A 17062-nucleotide genomic window follows, 5' to 3' on the forward strand; every position below is an offset into this window, starting at 1 on the left:
GTCCAAAAAAGAAAATAATAGCATCATTGAAGCATTAAATTAAAAAATATTTGAGAACAGAAGGAAACAACAACAAAGAGGACAGTTTTGAAAGTTACATGTATAATGTATTATATAATTAAAAGGAAAAACAAGCTCTATAGAACAAAGATTCAAAGTTTCACATATAATCCTTATTTTATGTTTGATTTTGTATGTGCAAATGCTCATTTTATTTGGCATTTGCAAAGTTTTGAACACACACACACACACACACACACAGAGTCCCATATATCAACCCAAGCTAAATCCCTGCCCCACTTCCAAGTAGGCTTCCTGTCATTGAGACAAAAATCTTATTTCCTCATCTTTTTTTTCTGTTCTAACAACAGAATTGTTGGGACCACTGTCCCAAATTAGTTCAAGTGGAAAAAAGTGTGAACCCTTTACACATATATGACTAGCCCTATTGTTTATATTGTTTATATTATTTTTTTTAATGACCACATTTCTCCAGGTATCAGAGATTGGGCTATTGTATTAACATAGAAGAGATAAGTTTAAAAGGGATCCATTGTTTTCACCATATCCTCTTCTTTAAACATATTCAGGGAAAGTTCAAATTAGAATTTTTTATAATTCAATTTCCTTTTTAATTCTAGATTATCTATAAGGCAATCATGAGCACAGAAGAAAGCATCCTGGGGGCTAATATCCTTTCCTCCCCCTAGCAGCCATCCAGACATGGTATTTTCTCACTATTAACACTTGATCATCCAATTCTCACTAAGGATGTATTTCCATTAAAAGGTGCTGTATTGTCCCAGTTAAGTGATGCTGGGGGTTGGTCCAGAACTGTGATTTCATAAAAGGAAGCTCTTCATGGGAAAACTCCCTCTCTCTAAAAATTACATTCTTAGAGAATCATTGAGCATTCCAAAAGGTTAAGGGTCTTGGCAACATCCATTATGTGGCAGGGGCAAGACTTGAACCCAGGTCAGGAAGCTACATAGTACAGTAGATAGACTGCGAGGCCTAGAACCAGGAAGACTTTAGTTCAAATCCAGCCTGGGACAATCACTAGCTAGGCTTCCCTGGGCAAGACACTTTGCCTCAGTTTCCTCATCTGTAAAATGGGGCTATAATTGTATTGACCTCTCTAGATTGTTGTGAGGATCAAAGGGAATAATAATTGTAAAGCACTTAGCACAGTGCCTGGCATATAATAAGTGCTATATAACTATCAGTTATTATTGCTATTATTCAGGTTCTATCCATTTTGACACATTGCATCTCTTGGATTATTATTTTTAAAAATTAAGTAGGCACAGTGAGAGTAACAAGGAAATGAACAAGAAGTTTCTCAGTAAATCAGCAATTCAGGGTGGGTAATTAATTACTGTTCAGATAGCTTAATTTGAGATCTACTCCCTACTATGAGGAAGATATGTTATCAATTCAGGGATGAAATAAATAGTTATTGGCTTGTACACTTATAACTTCCAGGTTGTTGATCTAGAACTGACTGGTGGAATTCAATCTGGTGAGGTCATCTCATAATTGCTAAGAATGGCACATAGATTTTTCCTGTGGCTGACCCTAAATCCATTGTTCTGAACTGTTAAAGACCAACAACTAACCATATAGAAAAGATAATCCAATATTAAATTGAAATCATTATAACATTCCAAAAAGAGAAACACGATACAATAATTGAAGCATTATCCCAGATAAATATTCAAAGAAGTCTAAAATATTATTACTTCAAGCATTTGGCTTACCTAGCAATTTTTTTTTTAAACACAGCACCTAATAAAAAGAATGAGCTCTTTATTCCAATGTTTAATTCATGGTAGAACCTTTAAATATTTATGAAATTTCTTCACATTTTTGTTTAGTTAATGGAGTAGATTGTCTAGTTTGTTGAGAGCAAGGAATGTGATTCAGCAGAAGCTACACTGTCCTTTTGCTTGCTTAAAAATAGAATTAAAGGCTTCTCCAAAATTCAGTGTTTTTTTTAAATCATATTGCTAGAGATCTCTCTCAACATAGGTCTGCCTTTCAAATCCTATCCATTACTAGGCACATAATAGGAAATATTTACTGATTTGTTTTTTTATATACAGTACATAATTGTATACCAATAAAATTAAGAGGCTTGACTAGAACCTCTGGAAGATCATTGAAAGAACAAGCCTCTGACTACCCTGAATGATGCAAGAAAGACTTGGAAAGCAAGTCAACACTTATGAACAGCTATTATTTGACTTTGTAATAAACCAAGTTCTCTCCCTGCATTAATTTCTGTCTCTAACTTCTTTGGCAGGCTATAACTTCTGCTCTCTTTATAACAATAACAGCAGTTCATGTTTCTAATGCTTTAAGGTTGGCAAAGCATTCCTCACAATAACCTGGCACGATAGCTAATGCAATTATTTTCACTCCTTTTTTCCAGACGGGGAAACTAAGGCCTAAGAAGGAAAATTAGTTGCTTGAATTAAAACACACCTGGTAAAGAAGTAGAACTAGAATTTGAACCAAGTGCTTTAGTCCTGAGCCCAGTGCTCTTTGACCCATTTCATAATAATTTCTAATATTCCCTCGTATTTGGCCTTTTTAGTTTGTTATGTCTGCAATTCTGGGGACTGAGAAACTGAACAATCAAGGTTCTTATTAAACAACAGGTTAAAATGGGAGGTAATGATATTTCAAATGAGGGTCAAACTACATGAAATTTAACTTGTTGATTCAATACTATATATTTCAGAAAGTTGGAGGAAGCCTAGAATTCTGGATAAGTGAGGTAATTACTCTATCCACCATCTTCCCTGCCTTCTTAAGAAATGAAGTAAAAAAGAATGTATTAATTTGGCAAGTAAAGCAGCTGGAATGAAAATATATTATTAATTATCCTCTGGATTTGGTTTTACATCAAAACTGAACCTCATTTGCATAAGATCCCATGGCCAGATTAAAAGAATTAAACATAATTGGTCCTTAATCAATTAATTGACAGATGTAAGACTCCCATTCTTACCTATATCAAAGCATATCTCTAAGCCATGCTGGTTAATCAAAGCAAGGCAAAGCTTGGGATTCTTGCAGACAATACCTCTCTCCCCTAGAATCATATTAAAAATTAAAAAATAAATTTGACTCTAGATTGATACACTTTAAAGAATTAACATTGAAAAAAAAATGCCAGCACTGGGCTTTTTTAATACTTTTAAAGAAAAGAAGAAGGTGAAAATTATTGTGTCATATTCAATAGAGCGGAGTGTATTGAAATGAAAATTCCATCTATGAAATCACCTATTTATTTAAATATTATATAATGTCCAGAGCTATAGAGGTGGAATGGAATTCAAGGGACTAATGTCTGACTCAGGGAGGTTAAAGTCAATATTTATTCATTCATTCACTCATTCATTCCACATATGTTAAGAGAATGCATGACATATAAGGCCTACTTAGTTTCAGGGGCATAGGAACCCTCAAGAAATATACATACAGGTAATGAATTGTACTCTTCTTTGTTCTCCAGAAGCTTTTCTTTTGAGTTCTCTTTCAAATTGGCTGCTTGCTCTGCAAAGGAAATCTCTAAGTTGATGTCCGTTTCAGAAACAGGTAAATCTTCGGACTGATATGGACTATTCTTCTCACTAATTCCAAGGTTAGAGGCCAAATCTGCACACAAGAAACCCAAAGCCAACAATATTATATATGTTTTTTTTCTGCTACTTGTATTTTATTATAATATGGTCAGTGCTCTGCATCAATGTAGGTACTTCTACAAAGCAAATGATAAGCCTTCTCTCATTCATTAGTCAATTGTTAAGAGTTACTATGTCTGAAAAAAAATAGCTAGCATTTATACAGTACTTTAAGGTTTACAAAGGGCTTTTATACATTTTATCTCGTTTGATCCTTAAAAAAAACCTCTGTGATGTAGGAGTTATTTTTATTCCCATCATATAGATAAGGAACCTGAGGCTGAGAGAGATCAAGTGATTTACTCAGTCACATGGCTAATAAATGTGAGACAGGATTTGTCCCCAAATTCACTGTGCCACCTAGTGACCATAATGAAAAACCATTAGCTCATGGACAACATGTCAAGATATCTCTCCAGAAATAGCCAGACTGGCTTTTCAAAAGAAATATGCCAGCTATTTACAAGGCTTACATTACAAGCCTTTCTAGCTTCATTGAAACTGACATGGAGGGTTTTACTTCAAAGACATAGCCTTTGAAAACCCAGGGTAGCCTGTATACCATGATGAAGTATCGAAGGACTTTAGTGGATGCTACTCTCTCTCACACACACACATACACACACTAAGAAGATGATAAATGGAATATCGAAAAAATAAATTGGAAAATGGTATGTCACAAAGGGACTTTCCAAGGAGGTATACACATACACCAATTTATCAACTGACTATTCATTTTCACCCTTCTCTCTGTACAGCCATACTTACATATGTCTTGGAATAGATTATATTCAAAAAACACTATTGGTGGCCATCAACCTTACCAAACTAAGGAATTAGTTAAAAAGTAGTGCTGCATATTAAACATGCATTTGGTTAGCAAAGGAGGCATAGGGCTGGCTGTGATTCTTTAATAGTGCCAACACCTTATTTCTCTACCTGTTTGGTGCTAAAAAGTTTCCTGGAATGAAACTCCCTCCCTGCCTGACCTGCCCTTTACTGGAATTTCACCTCCTTAGTATTCTGAGAATTTCAAAGCCAGAAGTGCCAAAAAGCTAATAGCTGTGAGAGTCAGGGCTGGAGCCAGCTGGTACCAAAACAAACCAGCAGAAGAATACAAAGGTACCCAGAGAATCCTTGGGCCACAGATATTACTCAGAGATGTTCTGAACTTCATCATCATTTCCAAGGATTAAATTTTTTTTCTCCAGTCATTACAGTCTTCATTAATATTCTAAACTTCTCTGCTGAAACAAGCAGCTTTAACTTCTGATGATGAGTCTTCTAAGTAAAACTCTCCAGGAAACTTTTCAGCTTTGAACGTAGCACATACTGAAAGAGCCTAGGTGAGAAGAACTGTTGTGTTGTGGTTTGTTCAGATTTTTTCATCCTATTCATTCTGTTCACAGTTTAAAAGCTCTGAGTAGTCTGATAAAAAAATATACCCCATCCAATACCTGTACCCAGTCACACAGGAGTTTGATGAATTTTTGAAGGACCCCTGGGGAAAACTAAACAAATGCAGAGACTTGGATGGAAATTAAAATGAAGATGTTTGGGAAGAATTTGAGATACCAATAATTTTACGTGTATAAGTATATTTATTATTTTTAAATCCAAAAAAAAGAAGAAATACAAATGTAGCCATTTAAAACTCTAGTATACTTTTGATGTTGTTGAGCAGTTTTTCATTTCTGACTTTTCGTGACCCATTTAGGGTTTTCTTGGGAAAGACACTGGAGTGGTTTGCTATTTCCTTCTCATTTCACAGATAAGGAAACTGAGGTAAAAAATGATAAATTATTTGCCAAGGGTTATACAACTAGTAAGTGCCTGAAGATGGATTTGAACTCAGGAAGATGTGTCTTCCTGATTCCATGGTCCGTATTCTATATACTATACCACCTACTTATTTCTCCCCCAAATCCGTTAAATCTTACAGCTAATTAAGTCCATCTTTTGCTCCTTTACTTTCAAAGAAGCACAGATTTAAAGCTTTATTACTATTGCTATTATTAAAAATAACAATGATAATAATATGCCTACATCTGAATAATGAGAAAAGCAAACGTTATCGATGATAAGTACAAAATGCTGATATTTATCCTTAAGAACCAAACCCAACCCATGAACACATTTTTCAATGTTGGTATCCTATTAGCTGTTAATTTTTTGTTTTGTTTTCAGGTGGCGACCAAATGGTCAAGGCAAGTTTTTTTTTTTTCTCATTCTATTTTGCCCCTGGTTTATTCTGGTTCATACTTTTCTGCAACTGTGTGCTTGTTACCTAGGAAACAGCTGTAAAGAAGAAAGCTGATTGGCCACTTTTTAAAATTAGCAACTATTTTGTACTACCTTATATGCAGCTGAGAATTTTTGAAGAAAATACTGTCCTTTTCCCTGACTACTCCCCCCAACCCTCCCAAAAGGCACAATGAAGACAGTAATTGGTTTCTTTAAAGCAATTAGACCTTGCTAGAAAGAATACTTTTAGTAGAAGAAAAGGGACAGGAATAAAGATACAAAACACACATTAAAAAAAATTCCTCCCCCACACTGAGAAAGAAAGAGTAGTGAAGAGAAGCATACAAGTTAACACAACTACAGTACATCTAGTCATCAGGTTGTTATACAGAAAGGAATTTCTTTCAAATTAAAATCCAAGAGTGAGCATATAATTCACCACCAAGCAGCCAAAGTGATGATGAATCATATTCATCACAGAATAATAATTGGATTATTGTTTATTGTCAGATGGGTATTAACACATGGCACTAAGAGAAACCATTTGGCTCTTGTACTAAATTCCCAAGGTGTGAATCACTTAATTCCCCTCCCTCAGTTTCCCATTTGTGGGATGGAGTCAGATGTACCATGCCACAGATATTTTGTAAAACTCCTTAAAGATGACTGTTCTTTTATTATTCATATTCATGTTACAAAAACCCAGTGAGAACTTTTAATAAAATTGTCTTTCGTGGGGCAGTTAGGTGGTGCAGTAGATAGAGTACTGGCCCTGGATTCAGGAGGATCTGAGTTCAAATCCAGCCTCAGACACATGACACTAGCTGTGTGACCCTGGGCAAGTCACTTAACCCTCATTGCCCCACCAAAAAAAATTAAATAAAATTGTCTTTCTCTTCTCCAAAATACCAGATAGGAAATAATAAAATATAAGTATTTTAATGATGGATTTTCTATTATATTTATTCAATAAGAATATCATGACATTAACATGGAGAAAACTTGCATGCACAATAATGGGAAAATATCCTACAGATAATTAAGGCACATTTTCAAATATGAAAAGTCCTACATTTAACACTAGAGTAGTCTTAGAGCTATCTAAATTAAGGAACAAAAATAATTTAAATTAACATGCATAAAAATCAAGTGTTAGAAAGGCATTCTGAATGAATCCTGGCACCTCAACCCTCAGGGAGTCTGCTGGGACAGTAAGACTTTTGAATGAACCCCAGACAGTGCTTCCCATCATTCTCTTCAGATTTTTCTGCTGTTTGCCTAACACTGGTTTCTTCACTGGCTGAAAAAGAGCAATGCACAGTACTGAACACAGGTGCAGTTGTAAACACTGGGATACTAGCATGGCTTTACTTGAGTTTAATTGATTCTCTTGTTATGCTAATTTGAGGATCTGGGACCACTTCACAGTATGCTGGCCAAAGCAGATGTAAATCAGGGAACAAGTAGGTCACACTCTCCTTGCCTGGTTGGTACAAGCACTGCTTCTGGCAAGGGCTAACATGATGAATTGGCCTTTTAGAACTTACCACTTGTATAGACTGCAGCCTAGACTCCAGAAAAAAGGGGAAAGACCTCGTGGTCAAGCTCTCTTCAGTGATTGGGTGACTGCCAGCCACAAAACCCTAAAAACCTACATACAGCTATTCCTTCCGCATCTTGGGGTTAGGGGTGCAGTGCCCCTGAGATATGAAAAATCCATATAAAATTTTTTGGCCCTCCCTCCATACCAGAGAAGTCTGATTTTTTTCTTTTTCTTTTATGGGGTGTTTACAGTACCTTATTGTAAAATGTAGGTTAAGTGTTTGGGCATAGGCTTTGCTGGCCTTCCCATGTTGTCTGCGGCTTCAACAAAACTTCCCCCAAATTCCATTTTAATTTCTTATGCCAACCCGCGATAAATCAAAACCGTGATGTGGAAAGAATAATTGTATATATTCATGCTAGCATAAATTGCCCATCTCTAGTATTAAGCCAGCATTCTGGAAGTCCAAACTTGTATTTTCCTAACAGTGAAATATTTGCTGGCAAAGGGGTTGGGGAGGGAGGAGGGGGAAGAAGAAGCTACCCTTGGAGACAACTGGTCATCTTATAGCTAGATGAAATTCTGTACCCACAGAATGCAAATAAAATAACATTAAATATATATTAGCTAATAATAGCTAGCAATTATGCAGAACTTGAAGGTTTGCGAAGGGCTTTTCAAATATAATCTTATTTGATTCTCATGACAACCCTAGGAGGTAGGTGCTATTATTATCCCCATTTTATGGATGAAAGAACTAAGGCAAACAAAGCTTCAGTGTCTTACCTAAGATCACATAGTTGGTAAATGTGTAAGGCAGGATTTGAACTCAGGTTTTCCTGACTCCAAGTCCAGGTCTCTATCCATTGCACCCCTTAGCTGCCCTCTCCCTTAGCATGTTTCCACTAGATACTATGATACCCCACTATATGGAACTTCTGCTCTCATTTTCCTGTTATTCTAATGATTCTCAGACTCTTGAACTGAGTTTGTCAGATCCCAACACATTCTGCTCACATATAGAAGTGTCGTAGATGTACTATCACTGCCACCAAATTATGAAGTCACAGCCTTACAATCCTCTACAATGCCATTAAAAAAAAAACAACAACAATAACCAAAAAACCTGAATTAGCTAAGAGATCAAACCGGGTAAGAGGGTAGAGCAGGCAGGCCTACAATACCACCATAACTCCTGTGCCTGTTTTCTCTCTGCATCCTTTTTGTACATTCCATGGCCTGATTCCATGGGTAGACAAACCCACACATTGAGGATGCACGTCTGACATGCATGCAGACAGCCAGCAGAGTAACTGAACTATGCTGTGTGATAAATGACTGCTAATTAGAAGCCTTCACCCCAACTTTTCAGTATGAGACACTCAATGAATTACAACTTGGACATACTCAAGTTTTTGCTTCTCTATTTAGTATAACAGTTAACAGTAAAGAGTTTCTCTTATTATCAATTCATATTTTACATATTTTAATTTCTAAATTCTCTTAAAAACTACAGATGTAGGGGCAGCTAGGTGGCGCAGTGGATAGAGCACCGGCCCTGGAGTCAGGAGTACCTGAGTTCAAATCCGGCTTCAGACATGTAACACTTACTAGCTGTGTGACCCTGGGCAAGTCACTTAACCCCAATTGCCTCACTAAAAAAACAAACAAACAAACAAACAAAAACTACATATGTGGAAATATATCAAACAAGGATAAAGATTTTATAAAGAATTATGATATAATTAAATAAGAAATAAAATTCAGGACCATCTGCTATCATTTTTACATCAAGAATTTTCAGACTTTCAAAAATCAACCAAGTACTATTTATTGAATAATAATTTATTATTGTTGTTGGTATTATTGTTAGTATTATTATATAGCATTAATTTTGTACTAAGTACTTTAAAATTATTATATCCTTTGTTACTCACAAGAACCTTGGGAGGCAGGTGCTATTATTATCTCCATTTTAGAAGACAAAGATTAAATGACTTGCCCAGCCACACAGCTGGTTGAGTGTCTAAGGATGAATTTGACCTCAAGTTCTCCTGACTCTAGATCCAGTGCTCTACTGAACCACCTAGCTGTAAATCTGAATTCCTCAAAAAGACAAGTCCTTGTGAGATTATTCTCTATGGAACAATACTTTAGTGTTTTTTATGCAATATTCTCAGCAGAAAGTGAATTTTCTAACAGGTCATGAATTTTTATTCAACCAATAATGGGAAAAATAAAAGAGAAATGGCACTACCTACCATGTTTTTCTTTATATTTGTTTTCATTTGTCCCGACTGGGTCCAACTCACTGCCATATGGAACCTAAAGATAGAAAAACAAGCTGTTTAGTCAGCCTGACTTACAAACAGAAGGGGAAAAAAAGTACTATAAATACAGTAATTCTATTAATCTTAAACAATGGGATGCTTACTAGAATTACACCAAACTAAACAGATAAATGCTAAGCTTATAAGAACTCAGCTAACTAACAAATAATCCCTGTGTGTCTACAATGTGGAGAACAGGGTACTACTGGCTGTTGAGAAAAATTAGAAACAAGTCACAACCACCACTACCACTACCATCATCAAGAAATTTACAATACGGGTAGAGAAATGCATACACACACATGTTTAGTCATTTTCATTTGTGTCTGGCTCTTCATAACCCCATTGGAAGTTTTCTCGGCAAAGACATTAGAGTGGTTTGTCATTTCCTGCTCCTGCTCATTTTACAGATGAGGAAACTGAGGCAAACAGGGTTACATGACTTGCCCACAGTCATATACCTCATAAGCATCTGAGGCTAGATTTGAACTCAGGAAGATGAGTCTTCCTGACTTCAGTCCCAGTACTCTATCCTATATGCTACTTCCTTATACCCTTACCTGAGTCTTCCATAAAGGTATTCAGTTCACTGGAGGCTATACTTTCCATCTTTTAAATCATTATGGCTACCAGTGCAGACTGTTCCCGTTTCTAGTCTTGCTACATAAAGGACCAGCAATGTTTTTTCCTAATCATAGATTCACAGAATTAGAGTAAGAAAGAACTTTAGTCCAAACACCTCATTTGACAGATGGGGAAATCTGAGGCCCAAAGAGGTTAAGTCAACAAGATCACTCAGGAAGCAAGTAGCAGAACAAGGATTCAAACTTATCTCTAAATCCATTATATTTTCCATTGCACTGTCACAATGCTGCTTCTGCATGTGTGTGTGGATACCTGTACTTGAAAATTATTGCTGGTAATATGTTTTAGCCCAGTGATTTCTTTTCCTTGGGGGAGGGCAAAATAATGTGGGTTAAGTGACTTGCCCAAGGTCATACAATTAGTAAGTGTCAAGTGTCTGCAGTTGGATTTGAACTCAGCTCCCCTAGACTCCTGGGCCAGTGTTCTATCCACTGCACCACCTAGTTGCCTTACAGTGGTTTCAAACTCAAATAGAAAGTTGGGGGCCACCACTAAACCCTACATAAGGATCTCTGTGGTGTGTACACTGACTCAGAAAAACACATTAACATTATCAAAGTTCTTTTATATTTTTATTTTCTTTGTTCTACATTTCCCAATTACAGTTTAATCTGATTCAGGCTGCATTCTGGAGTGTTGATTTCTCTGTGTTTGATACTGCTTCTTTGGCCAATTTAGTTATGCCATACGTCTTTCAATGAATCTTTGGCTCACCTACAATTGTGCTTCTTCTGAGATCACAGCCATCTATAATTCATTGAAATTTGGACTCACTGAAGAACACTCTCTCTATGGTTTACATGAAGAAGGTACAAGTGTGGCTTATCCCTTCCCCTAGGCAGGAGTTGCCAATTTGAATTGTTTTTATAGTATGTACCCTGTGGAATCTGAGAAGTATTAGCATAGTAATTAATTAATGGGGCAGCTAGGTAAGTCAGGAAGACCTAGGTGCAAATCCAGCCTCAGACACTTACTAGCTATGTGAAACTAGGCAAGTCACTTAACCCTCTTGGCCTCAGTTTCCTCATCTGTAAAGTAAGCTGGAGAAGGAAATGGCAAGCCACTCCTGTATCTTTGCCAAGAAAACCCCAAATTGGGGCCACGAAGAGTCAGATATGACTGAAAATGACTGAACAACACTGATTAAGGTTAACCAAACCATTACCCTCATACATAAATCAATGTGTATTATCTGAACACAGAAATGGAAGGAGCTTAATAGCCCAGTCATGATTCTAATTCATATTCTACCCACTGAAATATGCTACAGACTATACTCCCTAAGCTGGTAGGGAACAGGTATGTTTTTCTGATGACTCAGAGAAGAGATCAAATAAGGACTAGAATTGATATGTTCCAATATTGTTGCTGTTTGTCCTTTGTTCTTGAAGAGGAACATGACATTGGGGTGATGTCATGACTTGCAGTGAATTGGATTTAAGTGAAGCAGGGCTATGTAAGGTCACCAACCTCACTCTCTTCTCCAGAGCCATCTGAGTCCAGTGGTAAGATATACATCAAGACAAGTGGAGATGGCCCTGGGTGTTTAAAGCAATTGGTGATAAGTGACTTACCCAGGTTCACATAGCTAGTAAGTGTCTGAGGTGAGATCTGAACTCATATCCTCCCAACTTCAGGGCCAGTTCCCTATCCACTGCACCACCTAACTGCCCCTTAAATATTGCATCTTCCATTACTCTACTGCTAAACAAAAACAAGGAATATCAATATCTGGATATGGAATTTCAAATAAAGGGAGTCAAGTCCACATGAATGAGCTGCTCCCCCTCTTGCTCAGAAAAAAAAGCATAATAATATTGTGACCCCAAATTTCTCAGATAAACAAATGGAAGACTATTCTTCTGTGGCTGAGAAAATACAGCCAATATTTCTACTTTAAAATTTAAAGGCATATTTTCATGCACTGGGTTTGAATTGTTTTCTTTAGCAATCGAGGATGACGGGGCAGATGGCATTCATTTTTGTAGTGAATTTCCCAGTGTCAGCAAGACTTCATGTGAAAGCATTTAAGACTGAGGCATCCATATACACCCTCAACTCCTGTAGTTCATGTACATATAAACACAGCTGGCTGAAGTCTGCTGCAGTTGCTAAATGTACAAAACAGATTATCACAAATGCAATACAGGTTCCTGAGGAGCACTAAGGTCTCAATTAATCATAATTTTGTTAAATATCTATTTTATAATTCAGTGTGGACTTTGAACAAATTAACACTATTTTAATTAATTTTCATTCCTCCCCCCCCTCCCCTGTTTAGATGTCTCCATCAGCAGATTCCAGACCATCTGGTTCAAGAATTTACTAGAATTGTGCTTTAAAAAAATTTGTTGTTACCAACTTTGAGGGGTGACATACTCAGTGAGACTGGTAGGCATGTGACTACATAGATTTCACTCAGACTATTTTCTCACCCTTCTCCTTAAGGAGATCCTATAAGATCTCCTTGCCAAGAGAAAAGATTTGGCAGCTAAGGGCAACGCCAGTTTAGAATATAAACTTGTTTGCAAAATCTCATGGAGGAGGGTGGTGGAAGATTATGAGCAATATTGGCTCATAAAACAGTGAGAAGCACCACAGGGAAAAACAAGTTTACAGCAAGTTTGGCAAGAGACCCAACTAAGTAGAGTCATGCTGAGGGCATTAAAGATGAAACTGGATGAAGGACAACAAACAGACAAAAAAAAATAAAGATAAGTAAAGATTTTTATAACAAACTCTTTCCCCGCCAACAAGAGAAGAACTACCACATTTAGAATCATAATGGCACAGTTGTAGATATACTATAGGAGGATGGAGAAATACCAGAAAAGAAAGCAAAGATGGTGGTTTGAGGGCTAGAACAAGTACACATGGGAGAGGGCAGTGCTGGAAGCAATACAACTTCAAGGATACAGAAGGACTGATTCTTAAAGTGTGAAAGAGGAGAGCTGGAAATGCTTGGGGAAAATGATGCTTTCGTTCTCACTCTACCTCCATCCAACTATCAAAAATGTCCAAATAAATCAGAGAACCAGATTTCTGTGAGAACAGAAAAAGAACAGATCTAGCCTTCTTAATGCATATGGGATGGATTATTTCCAGAATCACCAGTTATGTCTTCTCTTCATTAACATTACCCAACCAATAGCAGAAAAGAACACTTACTTTTTCTGTTGACTCTCTCTGTTGAGCAAAGATGTCTCTGACATCAGGGATTTGGTACTGCTTGTTTTTCTTCCTCATTGTCTGGGAGACAGTCTCAACTCGTTTCTGTACTGCTGCTGCCTGAGTCCGGGTCAGTGTTGATAAGAATACCATGCTTTCTTGAGAATCTCCAGCACAGTCTCCAAAGAGAATTGACAAACCAGCATCTTTCAGCCATTCCTCTTCTAATTCTCCCTCTAAATCAAGAGGGAAAATAGTATTCAAATCAAGGAAGACCGAGAAAATTTCCATTATAGAGGAAAATATACCCTAACAAAATTCTTCCATCTCACTTCATCATACCCCATCCCTTAAGAAACATTATCTGAGGATTTGACCAAAAAAGATATCAAACAGACAAACAAACAAAACCTCAATGTTTAGATGAGTTTCTTATAGAACCAAGATAAAGAAAATTCTAATGACCTCAGAAATCATTAGATTTTCCAACATCTCTATTTTTTATGCTACCAAGAATAAAGTCAACACTAAAAATACACATTATAGCTGGGTCTCCTAAATCTATTTCAGAAATCAGTCCCCTAGATTTTTAAAACTCCTAAAATTAGCTGCTATAAGCAAAGAAAATGTATATAAAGAAGATACAGTGATGGTACATATATAATGTATATCAGCTTACTTGCTGTCTTGGGGAGGGGGGGAGGGGAGGAAGGGAGAAAAATTTGAAACTAAAAATCTTATAAAAACAAATGTTGAAAACTATCTCTACATGGAACTGGAAAATAATAAATACTTTTATAAGTAAAAAAAAGAAGAAGATACAGAGGGGCATCAGTCACTAAATGATTCCATGGTTTAAAACTTTATGTAAGCTCTTTTTTTGTTTGTTTGTTTGGGTTTTTTTGTGGGGCAATGAGGGTTAAGTGACTTGCCCAGGGTCACACAGCTAGTAAGTGTCAAGTGTCTGAGGCCGGATTTGAACTCAGGTCTCCTGAATCCAGGGCCAGTGCTTTATCCACTGCACCATCTAGCTGCCCCTAAAACTTTAAATTATTCAAGTTTTAAATAGTACTTGGCAATTCTATTTAAACTGGCCCTTAGATATCCTTTACCCTTACAAAAAAAAAAAGTACATTTCAGATCAGGGAAGTTGTTTTTAATGGTAAATGCCTTTTACTGAGACAATTCAAATTACTGATGGGAGAGAATTTTTTTAAGTACTCAAATATTTAATAAAAATAATGGAAATATTAAAACCACAAAATTAAAAGTTTCCTTTTGGAAAGGGAAATATATCATAACAACTGAGTAACCAAATTACTAGAGCAAACCTGGTTTGCGATTTTTTTTAGTAGATCCTGTAATTTTATCTCAATATGGAGCTCCTGGTGAGGAAACTCCCTTTATCAATGCAAGTTGGAAGCTTCCCTACAACTTAAAAGTCTTAAGAAAGTTGCTTGGAGCAGTGCCACCAACTTCAAGGTCAACTCTCTATATGCTATGACCTCCCTGTGTTTCTTGGTTTGTTCTTTTGTCATAATCAATAATACATATGAGTCTGCTTACTTTAGAATCACTTCTTTCACTGAAGGGAGGCAAAACTTACAAATGAAAATGCAGAGAGAAATTACAGTAGGTGGGGAAAAGTATTTCTAACCTTTGAATCGGTTGTTGCAAAGTTGTTGGTTTTTATTGGAATTTATGTTAAGTTTAATGAGTGACCTAACAGCTCACATTTATGCAGGCATTAGAAATTAGCTCAAATGCTCCTTATCATTATCATCTACTTTGTTCTAATTTTCCACTCGACAGCTTTCGAGGTCACAGATTTTACTAAGAAATGTATCAACAGCACTCATACAAGACAACATAACGCTGTGATTTCTTTTTCAAGCCAGATCTATGATTTCATTGGGAATTCCTATGAAGAAAGACTTTCTACTAATGGAGATACACAACTGTGAAGTATCTGGAGCCCTGAGAGGTTCAGTGACTAGCACAGGGTCACACAGTCATTATGTGTTAGAAGTGGAACTTAAAATTCCAGTCTTGGAGCCTATGAGGTCTGTTCTCTTAAATTGTTATTAAATGACCACAATTCATTTAATAGTTATGGTTGTCTATTCAGGAAAAAGTCTTGCAATGACATAGGAAAAGAAAGAAAATTCAACAAGAATTAACAATTGGGTTTGAGAAAGTATAAGAAATGTTAAAATGGAAAAAGGTCCAGAAATTTTAAAATAAGCCCTTGAACTAGATTTTCAAGTTTTGTTAGCGTGGAAAACAACCTGGGGTAAATAGAACCATAACTTGGAAAAAATAATTAAAGAATACTGATTAATGGAATACTATCAACCTGGAAGGTATTTATAGGAATGGCACACGGCACTGGAAACTGGCTGTCTCTCTTTTGGGAAGAGACATGAGGGACTATGTGTGTGAAATGTTTCAATATGTTGTCAAGAGGAAGTTGCTGTTCTGTCTGTTGGTTTTTGCTTAACTGTTTATTTTTTATAGAGGAGGATTTAAGACAGGAGGGGACTATAGCAGGAAATGATGGAGGCATTCAAAACAGAAAGAATCATTAAATATTTTTTAATCGTAGAGCATGCTTCTACAACCACACTTCAGCTGAGCTCAATAGGAAATCACCTCAGACAAATGGCATTCTTGTTCATTGTCTTTGACTTCAGAATATTTTTTTTCTGACAGTGTATGGTGGAGAAAAACTATGTTTAAAGTATTATTTGTACATCTATATGTGTTTAGTTCCTTTTTTAAAAGCTGTCAATAAAAAAAGGGAAAAAAAATCGGTGCTGTCTTGTTCAACATTTGTTTCATTGACTTGGCTTAGATGAAAACATAAAAGACATGTTTATCCACTTGTGAAGAGATATGAGAGGGATCAATTTGAAAAGGGTAATAAATACACTGGATAATAGAATTAGAATTCAAAAGTATCTCAATAGCCTGGAACAATGGGCCTAAGCAGAAAAGATTAAGTTTAACAGAGATTAAATTCTACACTGTGTATGTGGGGGGAGCGAAGGGGGGGGAGGCGGTTAAGTCATCTCAGAAAGCATATGATAAGAGATATGAAGATTTGTCTTTGAATCATTTCGGTCATGTCCAATTCTTCAGGACCCCATTTTAGGGTTTTCTTGGCAAAAATACTGAAGTGGTTTGCCATTTCCTTCTCCGGCCCATTTTACAGAAGATAAATTGAGGCAAACAGGGTTAAGTGATTTGCCCAAGGAAACGCAGTTATTAATAAGTGTCTGTGGCAAGATTTCAACTCATTGTAACGATTGGAATGACGCCACCTGCTGGAGACTTACTGTAGAAGAGTTCCGCCCATGAAACAAAGGTCTTTGAGGGCAAGACCAGGAGTCTTTTCTTTGGCATCAGGAAGTGACGCGGACTAGTGGGAGGAGGAAGGA

At 36.6% G+C, this 17062-nt stretch overlaps 1 protein-coding gene across 1 annotated transcript in view; it reads right to left on the minus strand.

Annotated features, from left to right (window-relative positions):
- The window catches only part of ARHGAP18 (Rho GTPase activating protein 18), a 197529-nt gene that overhangs the window by 61533 nt on the left and 118934 nt on the right, over positions 1-17062 (minus strand). Inside the window, 3 exon segments of the mRNA XM_043964431.1 lie at positions 3491-3666; positions 9741-9804; positions 13623-13858. Of these exon segments, the coding sequence (XP_043820366.1) occupies positions 3491-3666; positions 9741-9804; positions 13623-13858 (476 nt within the window).

Source organism: Dromiciops gliroides, chromosome 4, assembly GCF_019393635.1.
Source record: "Dromiciops gliroides isolate mDroGli1 chromosome 4, mDroGli1.pri, whole genome shotgun sequence".
NCBI lineage: Eukaryota > Metazoa > Chordata > Mammalia > Microbiotheria > Microbiotheriidae > Dromiciops > Dromiciops gliroides.